The sequence below is a fragment of the Nannizzia gypsea genome, genomic scaffold, assembly GCF_000150975.2.
Source record: "Nannizzia gypsea CBS 118893 supercont1.1 genomic scaffold, whole genome shotgun sequence".
Taxonomy (NCBI): domain Eukaryota; kingdom Fungi; phylum Ascomycota; class Eurotiomycetes; order Onygenales; family Arthrodermataceae; genus Nannizzia; species Nannizzia gypsea.
The window spans coordinates 3,890,806-3,906,115 of record NW_003345201.1 but is presented as its reverse complement, the minus strand read 5'-3'; the positions used below and the strand labels follow the sequence as shown (position 1 = coordinate 3,906,115).

The following is a 15,310-nucleotide window of genomic DNA, read 5'->3' as shown; positions in this document are numbered from 1 at the left end:
GACCGAGCATACCAAGAAGACCCCAACATATTTTTATATATCAACGAAGAGAAGGCAACTATGGGTGATTTTGATATCGATATCAAAAAAATTGCAAACTCGCCGGCTCCCGGCATCAGCTACTTTACACCACATCAGAATCCTCCAGCAGGCCAGGCGGCAAATCCTCAGAGCAATGGCTCTGCCCCGCCAAAACTCTTCCAGCCGCTAAAGATAAGAGGGCTGACTCTCCATAACCGCGTCGGGGTAAGTACAGCTACCTTACATATACCAAAGAACGGGGAGATACCCCGTATAGAGTAGTTGAAATGCTAATATGTGGCACAGCTTGCACCTCTCTGCCAGTATTCATCGCGGGATGGCCATCTTACTGACTGGCACGTGGCTCACCTTGGCAGCATTGCAATCCATGGAGCTGGATTTGTGATGGTAGAGGCTACGTCTGTCCTCCCAGAAGGACGGATCACCCCTGAAGACTCAGGACTTTGGAAGGATTCTCAGATCGAGCCTCTAAGGCGGGTCGTCGAGTTTGTTCATAGCCAGAGCCAGGTTATCGGCATCCAACTGGGCCATGCCGGTCGCAAAGCCAGCTCGTTTGCTCCCTGGCTGACGTCCGGTGACCTTGCCGATGAGAGCGCGGGTGGCTGGCCGGATAATATCAAGGGGCCAAGTGATATCCCGTGGGGCCCGCGACTGGGCAATCCGAAAGCCATGACGAAGGCGGATATTGAAGAATTCAAGGAGGCCTTTGGTGCATCAGTGCGCCGTGCAGTTACTGCGGGTGTCGACTTTATTGAAATACATAATGCCCATGGATACCTTCTGTCGTCGTTTTTGTCTCCAACCTCGAACAATCGAACTGACGAGTACGGCGGTTCGTTCGAGAACCGAATGCGCCTCACCAGCGAAATCGTCGACATTTCTCGCAAGAACATGCCCGAAGACATGCCTTTATTCCTTCGTGTTTCATCTACTGAATGGCTGGAAGAGTCCCGTCCTGACCTAGCTAGCTGGACGGTAGAGGACACAGTTCGCTTTGCCGAGGTACTGGCTGAAGGCGGCAAGGTTGACTTCATCGACATCAGCTCGGGAGGTAACCACCCAGACCAAAAAGTGAGAGGCGCGCTACCTGGCGTACCTTACCACGCTCCCATGGCAAAGGCCGTCAAAATGGCCGTCGGCGATCGTATGCTTGTTGGTGTTGTCGGAAACATCACCACTGGGACAACTGCCAACCGGCTGTTAGAGGAGGATGGTCTGGATTACGCTCTGGTTGGCCGCTGGTTCCAAAGGCATCCTTCACTTGTTTGGTCTTTTGCCGACGAGCTGGGGGTTGACCATAAAGTTGCCAACCAAATGTCATGGCCCTTTGGAGGAAGGGGCTCTACCACTTATTTGAAGGCCGCACAAAAGAACTAGCTGGGTTCTATTTATTATTTTGGAAAAGGAGGCTGGCTGTGTTGGATGAGTATATAGATTTGGCTAGATTTGAGTATTGACTGAACGATAGAACAATGTTAGTGAATTTTTATATATAAAGCGTTGGCTTGGCTCCCATCCAATCGATAATATTACTCGCTGCCTTCCATAAAATAAATCTCCGTCTTTACAGCTTGCAATAACGAAAAGCAACAGCTTTCTCATGGAAACTAAGCTTTCGGGGAAGGAACCCGACTGTATTGTAACCCGAAAACACCGGTAATATTTCTTTTTCTTTAAAAAGCTAAAATAATGGACCGTAATTTACACTATCAATACACAAGATGACATGCACGTGATTACTCTTCTCCCAGCCGGTAAACAAAAAGCAACATTCAAATTGATATCGTGTCCAAAGCAATATTCACTATCTGTATCACGGGGAATGGATGATAGACTTACATATGTGTGGTTCCGGTACTCCGTATTTATTCGGGTCAGCCTGGATCGGATATATTACGCACATAACCAGTTCGAAGGCGCCCCAAGGCCACCATGCAAACGTCCCAAGCCCAAGGAATCAGATGGAAGGCCCCCTGAGAACTGGAGATTCGTTTCTCTGCGATCACGGATAGCCGGCAGGAATCTCTGACGGTGCTGATTCCTTCACGGAGCCTGTCCGACAGGGCTAACATAAAACAAAGTGTCTCTTTGTAAATCACGCAAAGAAAAAAGCAATGTGTATTCTGAAATGTCCCAGCTAGGGCCTTGCCTGGACTTTGCCATGACCATGACCCGCCGTGGGGTAGTCAAGGGAATAAACTGGAGCGCGAACGAGCCCATGCTTTGTCGATATCCTGCCATCATTTAACGGGGTGTCGACTTGTCTGCGAGTACTCCGTATCCCGCCATAATTCGTTTTATGTACTCCTTACAGAATGGTCAGCTTCGAGCTGGGGCTGCGGGCATCACTCGTATACGTTTATCTCCAGGCCAGCCTTTGTAACTAGGGTTAACTGACTGGCTGACGAATAATGAATCCCTGGGACTCACAGGCGAGGGAGCCAGGCCAGGGATCGATGCCCCTCCATGAAAGAGCACAAAACTGTTGGGCCATAGTTAAATGGTCGACTCCTCTCGCCCTGTCTATATCTTTGTCTCTGTTTCTCTCCACTCAACTAGTGGGCGCTTTATCTGCCGGGGGCTACTGGGATCTCGCACGCTGCACCCTCGACTCGCTGCTTATCTCGTTGACTTGTAAGAAGAAGCAAGCAGGAGAAGAAAAGAAAGGCGACGTCGAAAAAGACTCGGCTCACGTGGTCTGCTTACCTTTGCTTTTGGCCTGATTTGCTTTCCCGCCGACTTTCGACCATCTCTAACTCCAGCGAGCGAACGGCGAGCATCACCGGCGCATCTGCATCGACAACCATCTTTCTCTCCTTTCGACGCCAGCAGGCAACGAGGAGGACAGACACATAGCGTCGCGATGGCTGCTCGATCTCTCCCCAGAAGCCTCTCGAGGCAGCTGGCCTTTATCCGACCCTATGGAACGGTGCAGAACAGCGTCCCCAAGCCGACGGCTACCACAGTGGCGCCATCTCCTACGAGCTCGCTGCCGGTAGCGCTGCAAGATGCAATCGCGGCCAGCGCGCCTCGTACATCCTGGACTCGCGAGGAGATCACTCAGATATACCGGACTCCGCTAAACCAGCTCACATTTGCTGCCGTACGTCATCCACTCTAGTAAAGAGAGAAAGCTGAGACGGCGCGCAGGTTATGTGGCCAGACGTATTAATCTTCCCTCTTGTGATTTGATATAGGCTGCTGTCCACCGTAACTTCCATGATCCCGCTGCCATTCAGATGTGCACGCTGATGAACATCAAGACCGGCGGATGTAGTGAAGACTGCTCATACTGCTCGCAATCGTCAAGATACAACACCGGTCTCAAGGCAACAAAACTGAGCACTGTTGATTCTGTTTTGGAGGCTGCTCGCATCGCCAAGGAGAACGGGAGCACCAGGTTCTGTATGGGTGCTGCATGGCGTGACATGCGTGGCCGCAAGTCCAACCTGAAGAACATCAAGGCGATGGTTAGTGGTGTGCGCGAGATGGGCATGGAAGTGTGTGTCACGCTCGGCATGATCGATGGTGAACAGGCAAAAGAGCTGAAGGAAGCCGGCTTGACTGCTTACAACCATAACGTCGACACATCTAGAGAATTCTACCCCTCCATCATCACTACGCGGTCTTACGATGAGCGTATCCAGACTCTCAGCCACGTCCGTGATGCTGGCATCAATGTCTGCTCTGGTGGTATCCTTGGTCTCGGCGAGGAAGACTCTGACCGCGTGGGATTGATCCATACAGTTGCAACACTGCCTGCTCACCCAGAATCTTTCCCCGTTAATGCCTTAGTGCCTATCAAAGGTACTCCCCTGGGCAACAGGAAGATGATCGAGTTTGACAAGTTGCTGCGAACAGTTGCTACGGCTAGAATTGTTCTCCCCGCCACCATTGTTCGTCTGGCAGCCGGCCGTATCTCCTTGACGGAGGAGCAGCAGGTTACTTGCTTCATGTCTGGCGCAAATGCCATCTTCACCGGTGAGCGAATGCTTACCACTGACTGCACCGGCTGGGATGAGGATAAGAAGATGTTCGATAAATGGGGATATTATCCCATGAAGAGCTTTGAGCGTGGAGAATATAAGGGAATTGCGGAAAAGCAGCCTTCTCCAGTGAGTGACGTTGTTGAGCCGGCCCAGCCTGCCGCTGCACCAGTTGCATAGACTTCCTGTCTCCTTGTCCACTTGGGCTGTTGCTCTTACATTTCACCTGTTTCCAGCCTTTGATTTGTATATTCACGACCAAAATATATCGTCATTTCGTGCCTGTAGGCTATATCTATACATTCATAGAAACCTCCTTTTTTATACCATCCAGGGAAAAGCTATGTACTTTTATCCTATTCACCCTTTTTTTATCTTTTAACACCTGAGGGTTGCATATCGAACTGCAACCTCCTCCTGAATACCACATTCTCTGTTCTCTTCGACCAGCGATTTTCGTAACAATGTCTCTACCTTGTACAGTACTTCTTGCGTCGAGGTAACACTAGCCATAAGGTAAAGCACATTTCCCAGAACCCGGGAATGGATGTTAAATGGCCCTTCACCGGCCGTCAGTTTCTTTTGCAGCCCACTTGCTGCATTGGATGTGTATCCTGGTCAAAATGTTAGCTAATCTTCTTGCTAATATCACAATGAGATATTGGAGTAATATGGAGTCGTTGGAATTACCTCCACCATTTTGGTCTCGCAGCGTAATACTCAAGACTGATCCAATTGCAAACACGCTCTCAACGTCTTCCGCATAAGATAAATCCGAGACAAGGGCCTGCGGCCAACAGCTCCATATCTCGGGCCCAGAAAGGCTCCTCGTATTATTTCCAATTGGTGATGTGCTAGCCCGTTTCCAATCTTGCACATATTCGTTCCAGTACCCAGTATGCTCCATGCTCTCCATTTTCTGGAGAGATGCCACTGCAACCGAGCACCCGACGGGGTTAGCCGTGTAACTGTGGCCGTGTAGCAATGCATCGGACTTGTGTGGGCTATCGAATGTCTCAAATATTTCATTGCTGGCCAGAGTTGTGCAGAGAGGCATCAGGCCGCCAGTCAGTAGCTTTGCATGCACGGAAACGTCCGGGTCAACATTTAGCAACGATGCAGCGGTGCGACGACCGAGCCGATACATGCCCGTGAACACTTCATCAAAGATAACAGGCAGACCGGACCACGAATCCGCAGAGGCAGGAGGCCGCGAATGAGACTGGCTGAATATTTGAGGATTTTCTCGTACTACCTGAACGAGTGATTGCTGGAATAAGGGGTCACTGTGTTATGTTGTTAGATCATGCAGAGAAAGAGGGAGCTGGGGAAAGTATTGAAAAAGTAAAAAAGCCATACCAGAACAACATCCCTCCAGCCCCAAGAAGGATGGGTTCGATGATGAGAGCACCGAGTTTCTGGCCACTTTGAACAACGTTCTCTAGTGTCTTCTTGATATAATTTCTATATCGCAAGGCAATGCTCGACCCCTTGCGAGCATTCAAATCAAATACAGAAGAGATGCTTGAAAATGATACATCCTCTCCAAGCTCTGTCTTTAGCCCCTGAGGAACAGAAACTTTCCAAACACCATCAGTCATCTGAACCATCGGGAAATCAAACCAATAGCCACGGCCTCTATACCATTCTACCTTTTTATTATACGTCGAAGGCTCTGAGCAGTCCATCACTCCAATGGTATCTCCGTGATAGCTGCCCTTGAGTCCAACGATGCCAATATTTTCCTTGCTTGAGTCCCACCCATATCTGGTGCAGGATACTCGCAGACCCATTTTAAGAGCAACCTCCATTCCCGTGCTACCATTGTCCGTAAAGAAGACCTTCTGGAGACGAGGATTACCGGAAGTTTTTAGCAATTGCTCTGACAAGGCGAGAGCTGGTTCGTGGATAGTTCCTGCAAACATAACGTGCCCATACCTACCAGCCGCATAGGCCGAAGTAAGAGCCAGTTCTGGGTTGCCATGCCCTAGGCCCTGAGTCCACCAAGACGCGGATCCGTCAAACGTTGGGCGCAGTACATGTTCGGAAGAGCTGCTCTCAGGGCGAGCCAGGGTCTGGAAGCAATCACCATATGCGGAGTCAATGACACTAATATCCTTTGGTGTCATTCCGTTGTGTTGGGTGAATGGATACCATATGACTTCTTTGGCCTTTACAGGCATGGAATCAAGTCGATTTAAACGTTCGGTATGCTTGCTAGAGAGCTCGTCCATCAGGCCAAACACCTCATCGTGTCTAGCTGTTTTCTCGTAGAACGAAGCCATGACTTCCTCGTCTCTCAGCCGAGCCGTCTCACTATCTACTTTCCCCTGTCGGGGAGGTGGAGGAGGCAAAGAAAAGACCTTGATGTTCCTCTGTTGGAAGAAATCCTTCAGATATTCGTGGTTTTGGTAGTACTGGTCCTGGAAGAGGACGATGCCCTCGACATCGTACCCTCGGATACACAGCGACTCGTAGGCTGATATGGATGCAGAAATGCCTCCTAGCCTGTGGTCCGCAATGAGAATGACCGGCAGCCGTAAGGGACGGTACAGGTCTGCCTGCACCAGGCCACTTGGTCCAGGGCTCAAGACGCCGCCAGCCGACTCTACCAGCGCAAAACTCGGTGCATCCTGGTCCCAGTAGTTAAGAGTAGACTTGATGCTCTCCAGAAGCTCATCATTGTGTGGTATCTACAGCCATGGTCAGCCAGCATTCCTATACATCTGCATACTCTCCCCCTCTCTTTCTTTCTTACCTTCAGATCTCTGGCAGCGAGATGCGGGCTCACCGGACGGTCGTACCCGTACAGACACGCCGTCGTGACCCCCTTGGTGAATCGAGATATGTGTCTGTTCCACAGTCAGCAGCCGCATTGCATAGCAAAGTAGTACATCTTTCCGGCGAGCGTTACTCCGTACCTGTCATCCGCCTCAGCGGCCGGCCCAGCGCTGACGGGCTTCAGGAACCGAAGCTTACTGCTCGCCCACGGCCGGTACGCAGGAATCGCATTGAAGAGCACTGCCGACACCACGGTCTTCCCGATGTCAGTGTTTGCGGCGTACACTTGGTATGCGCGGGACGACCGCCAGAGCCCTGCGGCCACCGTCGAGGACGACAGCATCGTGGCTGGTCAACTATCGCGTTCGTTATCGCGGCAGCGGACAACGACAACGACAACGACAACGACAGCCAGACAGCGGCATCCAACGCAGCGAGAGGGAGAAGAAGACGAAGACGGCGGCAGACGATGCGGAAGAAGAGCTAGCTACTATGTACTTAGGCCTGTGACTCGGTCAATTGGGCCTTGACATCCATCATCTGGCTTGCTTGGACAGGTCCCCTCCCACAATGCAGGTATCACGCTCCCTGTATCTGTTTTAAGTCCTCCTCCAGCGGGATCCCTGAGACACCAGAAAGTCCCACTAACCAGTCAAGCTAGCAGGAATGGAAAAAACGAATCTCCAGAGATCTCAAGAGCCCTCCGTCCATCCTCCTGACAGCTTTCTCTTTCTTTCCCTCCACCCAGTGGGACCCTTTTCCCGGCGCCGAACACTCATCCTCGGCTCCAGTAATGTAACCAACGGGACTACGACTACCCCCCCGGGGGCGGGCTTCCTCTCTACGGCCCAACAGATTTGAGTTACAGTGCGGCCCTGGACAGCCGATATTTACGCAAGTGTTTTTTCGTTTGTTTTTCACCAAGCTGCCTGGTACAGGGAATACATAGAGAGCCTTGCCCTCGCTGGCTGGCATCGTGATCGTTGCGGAGATGCTGTCCCTCCCCCGGGCGGAAGAGAAACCAGGGAAAAAAGCAAGGAAAATGCACAACAGAAAGCGCCTTAGGACAAACGGGAGCCGGCATGGAAAATACAGCACCGATGCATATATTAGGTAGAACGGAAAAGAAAAGAAAAAGAGGGACGGGCAGCAGCAAAAGAAAAAGGAAAGGAAAAAGCAAAGACGAACGTTGGTGAAGGTGCCGGTTTCCCTCGAAGGTTTTCTCATCTTGGTTTCGAGACGTAATTTTTTTTATATCTCACTGAGGGTCGCACAGCCAAGTCAAAGGGACGAGAAAAAGAAACGGGAGCAGCCAAAATAACATAAAACATATACGGAGTACTGGCAGGGTTGTTTTGCGTGGATTTGATATATTTAATGAAGCCCGTTGCTGGCATCGTGGACCGGTCTCGTCATTGTGGAAGAGAGAGGCCGATGTGAAGAAAAAGAGAGAGCGCAAGACGATGCTAAGCCCGCCAGGAAGCAACTTGCAGCGATCGCTGAGGGAAGCTCTCGAGAAACGAGAATCAAAGGGAACCCTTCGTGCGCTCAAGGTTGTACCAACCGGCGCCGTTGACTTTTCATCCAACGACTTTCTTTCTCTCTCGACCAACCCGACCTTTCGAAGCCGGTTCCTAAGCAACCTCGCCCAAGCTTCGAGCTCGCTTCCTCTGGCGAGTACCGGTTCACGGCTGCTGGACGGCAATTCCCTTTACGCGGAGCAGCTCGAGCAGCAGATTGCCAGCTTCCACAATGCGCCCTGCGGTCTGATTTTCAACTCAGGCTTCGATGCCAATTCAGGAGTGTTTACATGTATCCCCCAGCCAGGCGATGTGGTCATCTACGACGAATTGATTCATGCTAGCGTGCATGATGGCATGCGACTGTCTCGTGCCAGGAAACTAGTGGCGTTCATACACAACTCGGTCGAGGATTTTGAACGGGTTCTCGAAGCTCTCCTCATCGATGACCCTCTGCTGCTGGCTGGCCGGCGGAATGTGTTTGTCGCTCTGGAGTCGATATATAGTATGGATGGAGACTTTGCGCCTATACGAGAGATTCTGGACATGCTAGAGAAGAAACTCCCGCATGGGAACGGACACGTTATAGTGGACGAAGCTCATGCGACCGGAGTATTTGGTACGCATGGAGCCGGTGTCGTGCAGCAGCTCGGTGTGGAAGATCGTGTCCTTATCAGGCTGCATACTTTCGGCAAGGCGCTCGCTAGCAATGGAGGTACTCTCTCATACCTTAAATCTCAGGCTTGCAAATAACATGTTCGGCGCGCGGACAAAACTGACAATTGAATTATCACAGCCATCATCCTTTGCTCTCCGCTTGTTAGAGAATATTTAATAAACTATGCCAGGCCTCTCATCTTTACCAGCGCCTTGGGAATGCCCTCCCTTGCCGCAGTCCGCACAGCATATGAATTGATGGAAGAGGGGAAGACACGGCAGGTATATTTACTTCGCACATCTTGATACTTCTCAACTCAATTGGCTTTCGTTCCTGACTCTTGACTCCTTACCCCTTACTTTTAGCTGCAACTCCATCTTCAGGACCTCATCCAATTCTTCCATGAAAAGCTCATGCAGCTTTCTCCATCAGATACCTCCCTACTCGAGGCAAAGCACTCACCTACATCGCCCATCTTCTCGCTCCAAACTAAATATCCCCGCGAACTATCCAAGGCGTGCCAGGATGCAGGTCTGATGGTTCGAGCAATAATGCCGCCCACTGTCCAAGTGGGGACTGAGCGAGTACGGGTCTGTTTACATTCTGGGAATAACATGGGACAGGTACTATTGCTTTCTGGGGTGATTGAAAAATGGGTAAAGGAGAAATCCCACCAAGTTACCGAAAATAGGCTTGAGGCCGCCAAACTATAGTAAAGGCTGGGGCGGAATGGAATGGAATAAAGTATCTCTGGCAATATAAGTATATAGGTAATAAAAATATAGACTTAGCGTAGCCCATCCAAGCTTCTGCTCTACTCAATAATGATTTGGTACAGCTGTTTCACGACGTATTATCAAATATGACGATTCCTCTCCAGAAGCTTGCTTCATTTGACATGAAGCTAATGCAGCCTGGGCGCGGACATATGCATGTTATACGAAGAAGCCCACTTCTCTTGTATAATCCTGGTAAGACAGATAAATATATACGACATGAAGGACACGCAGAGCTCCTCCATACGTACAGTTTGGTGGGCACTAACTGTCCTCTAATCTCATTTTCTGTGTATTTCGCAAGAATTGAGAAGTGACAAGGTTGAGTACAAAACAGCAATTGATTAACCCTTCCCATCATTTTTAATGCCCCGGTTTCCTAAATAGAAAAATTCTTAAAAACATATGCGAAGAATAAATCGTAGGCTCCATCGGTTGACTTATTTAGCCACACGGAGTCCTTCCTTTTTTGAGGTTTATTGATTTATTTAAGCAGCGGCAGGGGTGGGATCGGTGATCAACTTGGTAATCATTCCAATGGCAATGGTTTGACCCTACTCTAATGTTAGCTGTACTGTGCCATTTAGAACTGTATTGGGAGGCTTTAGGAGAACAAACCTGATCACGTAGGGTAAAGCGTCCAAGCTGATTATAGTCTTCAAACTTCTCCACACAAACGGCACTCCCACCGCTGGCGATCTCCAGCCGAGCAATGATGGTTTGGCCCTTGCTAGCAAACGCTGGTGGTTTCTTGCTCTTCCGTCCAGTCTCCTTTTGGACTTTATGTAGAAGTTCGGCAAAAGTCACTTCTTCAATGGCGGAATGTACATGCATCACACAGTTGAATCCAGCTGTGAGAATGCTCTTCAAGTCGAGGATACGGATCTTAGCCTCAAAGGCCGTTACACAATGTACGGGTCGTTTGGGGGAGCACATGACAAAACCTGGGAGAATATCTTCTTCTTCAACGCCTCGAAGACGAGCTCGAACCTGGTCGCCGCATGTAGCTGTTTGAATTTCATCTTCAGTTTCGCCGTAAAGGGCGGTGACGGTAATTTCGGTTCTGTTGGGCATGAGAATGCAGGTAGATCCTTTTTTAAGGACACCGGATTCAATTCTGCCTTCAATAACGGTTCCCATGTCCTTATACTTGGCGCTAATCGGCATCATGAAAGGCGCGTTGATCTTTCGTTCCGGCATCTTCATGTTGTGAAGGTATGGAAGTAGTCCGGGACCGTCATACCATGGAGCAATATCCTTAGGAACAGCTTTATCGATACCAATGGTCCTCTGTGCAGAGATGGGCATAAAGTGGAGGTCTGATTTTTTGTAACCCAAAGCTTCAACATACTTTCCAATCTTCGTCGTACATTCATCATACCGTGCTTTGCTCCATTCAACAGTTGGGTCGTCCATCTTGTTAACCGCGATGATCAGTTTCTTGACGCCAGAGTTTCTAGCCAACAATGCGTGTTCTCTAGTTTGGCCGCCTCTCTCGAAACCAGTTTCATATTCACCCTTTCGAGCAGAAATAACCAAAACTCCAACATCAGCCTGGGAGGCACCTCCAATCATGTTGGGAACAAATGACTTGTGGCCGGGGGCATCTAAGATGGTGTAGTGTCGTGTCATGGGTCCATCAGGGGTATCTCCGCTCGTCTTGAAGAAGGCTCGACCTACTTCCACAGTCTTACCCTTTGATCGTTCCTCGTTGGTTAAATCAAGGGCCCACGAAAGATACCAGGTCTCACGTCCAGCGTCCTTGGCTTCTTTCTTGTATTTTTCCATCGTTCGTTCGTCTACCATTCCTGTGCAGTATAGGATGCTTCCACCCAATGTTGACTTTCCAGCATCAACATGGCCAATGAACACAAGGTTGACATGCTCTCGCTTTTCTCCGTAAATTTCCTTTAGAGTAGCTTCATCAACATCCGCTGCTTGTTCCTTTGCAACAATATCGGCAGCACGGCTTGCGGGTTTGTTATCGGCACGTCCGGGAGACGACCGTCCCGATGATGGAGTTGGTGAAGAAGTGCCTTTCTTCTCTGTCTTTTCGATGGCTTTTGTGGCTGTAACCTTAGCTCCTGCAGCCGCAGCCGCAGGACCCGTGGATTTCTGAGTCTCCGTGGCAGAAGTAGCGCTGGCTGCAGGTGCCTTGGACTTAGGAATATCCCCGCCGATCGTTAATACTTTAGCTTTGGGTGGCTGGGATGCTGATGATGGTTTCGAGGGCTCCGGAGGGGCTGGCTTAGGGGTAGTGGCGGCCGCGGTGGTATCGGCAGCAGCAGTTTTTGGTTGTTCGGCAGCTGGCTGCGCCTGTGCCTGCCACTGTCCCTGCTGCTGTGGGGGAGGGGCTTGCTGCTGATACTGGTTAAAGCCCTGGTTGTAGCCGGCATGCTGCCCACCCTGGTATCCTCCCTGGTAGCCCCCTGGCTGCTGCATGTATTGCTGGTTGTATTGGGGATACTGTTGTTGAGGATAACCTCCATATCCGCCAGCATGCGGGTAGAATTGCGATTGTTGCTGGTAACCACCGTACTGTTGGAACTGCTGCCCGGGGACGAATGAAGCAGCGCCAGGCTGGAATGTAGGAGCGCCGGGTTGGAATGAGGCTACCTGTGGGCGGAAACTCTGCTGTTGCTGTGCATGTGGTGCCTGGTTGAGGTTCAGGCTCTTCTCTGCTTCCTTGGACAAATTCTCATCCTGGGCGGCGGGGTCATCCTCCCACGAATCGAGGGCGGACATGTTGATGACCGGAGGAGTTGTTGGGGCCGTGGATATGGAGTTCGGGAAGGATGAATCCAGCTATCCGATGGTCTGTTGGCGTGGAGACGCTGCTCGTGTGTTTGATGGTGATGGTCGTAAGTGGGATGTCGACGAAGCAAAAGATCTTTTGATAGACGATGGTGGTCCCGTGACCTCCCTAGGCCTAAACCCTCGGTGTTACTAAGAGGTGGACAGAGTCGGTTATCGGGCATCAATTTATATATAGCCAGGAGAGGAAAGATATGCAAGGGCATAGTGAAGTTGAAGCAAAGTCTATTAACTACTAAAACACGGAGTTGAAGTACAGTGGTTGCCTGGTATACAATGTGGGTGGGCAGAAACGATAGACCAGGATGACCATGCAACGGCATAGATCGCAAAGCAACCAGCCACCAGAGACCAGTATACAGTCAAAAGCATCAGGCGGAGAGATGACTTGCCGACTCCTTGGAGACGAAGGAGGTCGCCCATTACTGCTCATCTCTCTCGTCATGCGCATCAGGAGGGGCGGATGCAATAGCAGCAGCCATGTCGCCAACCAACAAATCAAGCAAAGGGCGCTGTATGTCAAAAGAACCTCCATCCCAACAGTCGCTTTCTCGCTCTCTCCCCACGTTGCCCGTAGACTGGTTTAGAGCAGCGGCCTAGATATATATCAACCGACAGGTGCCGCGAGTCTTGTCGAGCAAACTGATTTTAGATGCAAAGAAACGAAGCCGAAGAGTATAAAAAGGATGGTGGCAACCCAAACTACCATATAGGGTATCATATCAGTTCTAAAGTAGAAAGGAAGCCTTTACCCAATGATTCCAGATGCCTCCTGGCAGATATTCCCAAACTGATACAGCAGTCTAATTGATAAATGGTCAAGGCATGAAACTCAGGAAAGTTCTTAATCCGAGCTTGCATTATAAAGGAAAGGAAAGCCAAGAAAACAGCTCTAGCTTGCCGAGGTACTTTTCCCTTTCCCTTTCTCCTGGAGATTCGAGGTTGACGTGCTGTTACCGTCATCCTCATAGAGGTGATGATCTTCGATATAGTCGATCACAGGACGCGGGATTAGGTAGCGAACACTCATCTCTCGTCTGAGGAATAATCTGATCTTAGTGCTGCTGACGTCATTTTGGATGAGTTGTTGAATGACATATATGTTTTCTTTCCATGGCTGCAGGCCGGCAATGGCTTCATCGATATCAGTGCCGCTGCGTTCGACAATAAATGTCTATATCAGAGCAACCGTGTTAGCCGCATAGATTAAACGAAATACAGAAAGGAGGATAATAGAGCCATACCCCGTATTTCCCAAGGATGTGATCCAAATCTTGTTCGCTCCAAACTCCTGGTGTCGACATGGTATGGATCAGGTCAGCTCCGGCAAGTAGAGCTATCCGCACCGGCCTCTTTGTGCCATCTCCAATATCTATACCGCCGTAGTCATGGTTGATGATCTTATCGACATGGTCCAAAACCTTTGCAGTTGGGGTGTATTCCTTCTGTATAGCCTCCCAAGGGTCGACCATCAACCACTCTGATGTTTTGTCCACAGCCAATCGACACATGTTTATCCTATATGCATGGAAAACAAATTCACATGTTAATTACTGAAACTCGGAGGTAGATCATCTCTATGGCTGCCGGGGAGGGTGAGCAGTAAACCAACCTGTGTGATGCAGAAGCAAGACCGGCCTTTCTGTATGCGTCTGACACGGGAGACAGATAGCCTCCGATAAGCTCGAACTTGGTGCTGAACTTGACAAAGTCTGCCGCCATCTCGAACATGCGTAGATGTAAATAGGTAATGGGTGAAAACGAGCCACAGGCAACGAGTAGCAAGGGGGTCTTTGACGGGTCGTCCATGACCTTCTTCAGTCTGTCGTTAGGAAACGAGTAGGACTCCTGCGCCGAACCCGCCATAGCACCGTCTATGCCGTTAATGGCCTGCAGTGACTCCCCGCTGTTGCCGGCCATTGTAAAGACAAGCACCAAGCTCTTCCGGCCAACGGATCAGCCGGAGTGATAAACCAAGAGAAAGCACCGCCGGATAGCGTGTATGCTTGAGCTGGTTGCGGCGCCCTAATAATATGGCTGCGAGGCAGACGGTGTCGATGTTTAGGCGACGATGAGTTTGGTTGCCTGCCTGGTGGGAAAAAAGCGGGGAGTTGCTCCAGGCCTGTGACGAGTTAGTTAGATACCTTGTTAACTAAGCTCCCGGAAGCGTCAACTAACGAATTTGAGAGCAATGCGCAGCCCGTTCACAGCTTTGTGCGTGTGTAAATCTCGAGAAGGGTCTGCTTTCCCAGTCGACGATGCATGTCACAGGCTGAAGTTGCGGACGTTTCAGCAAGAAGAGAGAAGAAGAAGGAGAAGGAGAAAAACTCTTGGTCTTCCTTGTTGTTCGTTCTGGCTTTCCGGTTAAAGCGCCGGCAAGAAATATCGCGAGCCTTTTTTGCCGCCGAGGCCGGAGGGAGGTCTGGAATTGCCTGTCTTGGGTTAGTCCCAGTGCTTGCCTATCAGCTGAGTCAGCATGTTGCTCTTTTCTTTTTCTCCTGTCATTTTATATATAAAAAAGAGACGATGAAGACGAAATAGAAAGAAGAGAAGGCCAGCCGAGAGGGATGTTTGAAAGCTGCCAGAAGTGACTTGACAGGCCGAGAAGAAGAAGAAGAAGAAGCTCAAAGGCAGCTTTTGGCCACTCGCTTTCATCAACTTTGACTAACTGGTTAGTTAACCACAGCTAGCTGACCCCTCAAGGAAAGGGGATAGGCTTGACCAGGACGGCAC

The 15,310-nt window shown here is 50.1% G+C and overlaps 6 protein-coding genes across 6 annotated transcripts; 3 read left to right on the top strand and 3 right to left on the bottom strand.

Annotated features, from left to right (window-relative positions):
• Positions 1–60: 60 nt before the first annotated feature.
• MGYG_01431 (NADPH dehydrogenase) lies at positions 61–1,419 on the top strand (the record flags this gene model as incomplete). The annotated part of the gene is made up of 2 exons (XM_003177305.1): positions 61–246; positions 328–1,419. The coding sequence occupies 2 exons, from the start codon at positions 61–63 to the stop codon at positions 1,417–1,419; spliced, it is 1,278 nt and encodes a 425-aa protein (XP_003177353.1).
• A 1,486-nt stretch (positions 1,420–2,905) lies between these two features.
• MGYG_01430 (biotin synthase) lies at positions 2,906–4,208 on the top strand (the record flags this gene model as incomplete). Its single annotated transcript, XM_003177304.1, has 2 exons — positions 2,906–3,145; positions 3,240–4,208. The coding sequence occupies 2 exons, from the start codon at positions 2,906–2,908 to the stop codon at positions 4,206–4,208; spliced, it is 1,209 nt and encodes a 402-aa protein (XP_003177352.1).
• Positions 4,209–4,406: 198 nt separating this feature from the next.
• Positions 4,407–7,152, bottom strand: MGYG_01429 (adenosylmethionine-8-amino-7-oxononanoate aminotransferase; the record flags this gene model as incomplete). The annotated part of the gene is made up of 5 exons (XM_003177303.1): positions 4,407–4,642; positions 4,719–5,314; positions 5,388–6,721; positions 6,787–6,880; positions 6,950–7,152. 5 exons carry the CDS (start codon positions 7,150–7,152, stop codon positions 4,407–4,409), a joined length of 2,463 nt encoding a protein of 820 aa, XP_003177351.1.
• A 1,120-nt stretch (positions 7,153–8,272) lies between these two features.
• On the top strand, positions 8,273–9,700 carry MGYG_01428 (8-amino-7-oxononanoate synthase; the record flags this gene model as incomplete). The annotated part of the gene is made up of 3 exons (XM_003177302.1): positions 8,273–9,044; positions 9,126–9,268; positions 9,353–9,700. The coding sequence occupies 3 exons, from the start codon at positions 8,273–8,275 to the stop codon at positions 9,698–9,700; spliced, it is 1,263 nt and encodes a 420-aa protein (XP_003177350.1).
• Positions 9,701–10,251: 551 nt separating this feature from the next.
• On the bottom strand, positions 10,252–12,508 carry MGYG_01427 (hypothetical protein; the record flags this gene model as incomplete). The annotated part of the gene is made up of 2 exons (XM_003177301.1): positions 10,252–10,317; positions 10,382–12,508. 2 exons carry the CDS (start codon positions 12,506–12,508, stop codon positions 10,252–10,254), a joined length of 2,193 nt encoding a protein of 730 aa, XP_003177349.1.
• Positions 12,509–13,469: 961 nt separating this feature from the next.
• MGYG_01426 (nicotinamide mononucleotide adenylyltransferase 3) lies at positions 13,470–14,497 on the bottom strand (the record flags this gene model as incomplete). The annotated part of the gene is made up of 3 exons (XM_003177300.1): positions 13,470–13,751; positions 13,822–14,095; positions 14,190–14,497. The coding sequence occupies 3 exons, from the start codon at positions 14,495–14,497 to the stop codon at positions 13,470–13,472; spliced, it is 864 nt and encodes a 287-aa protein (XP_003177348.1).
• Between the last annotated feature and the right edge of the window lie 813 nt (positions 14,498–15,310).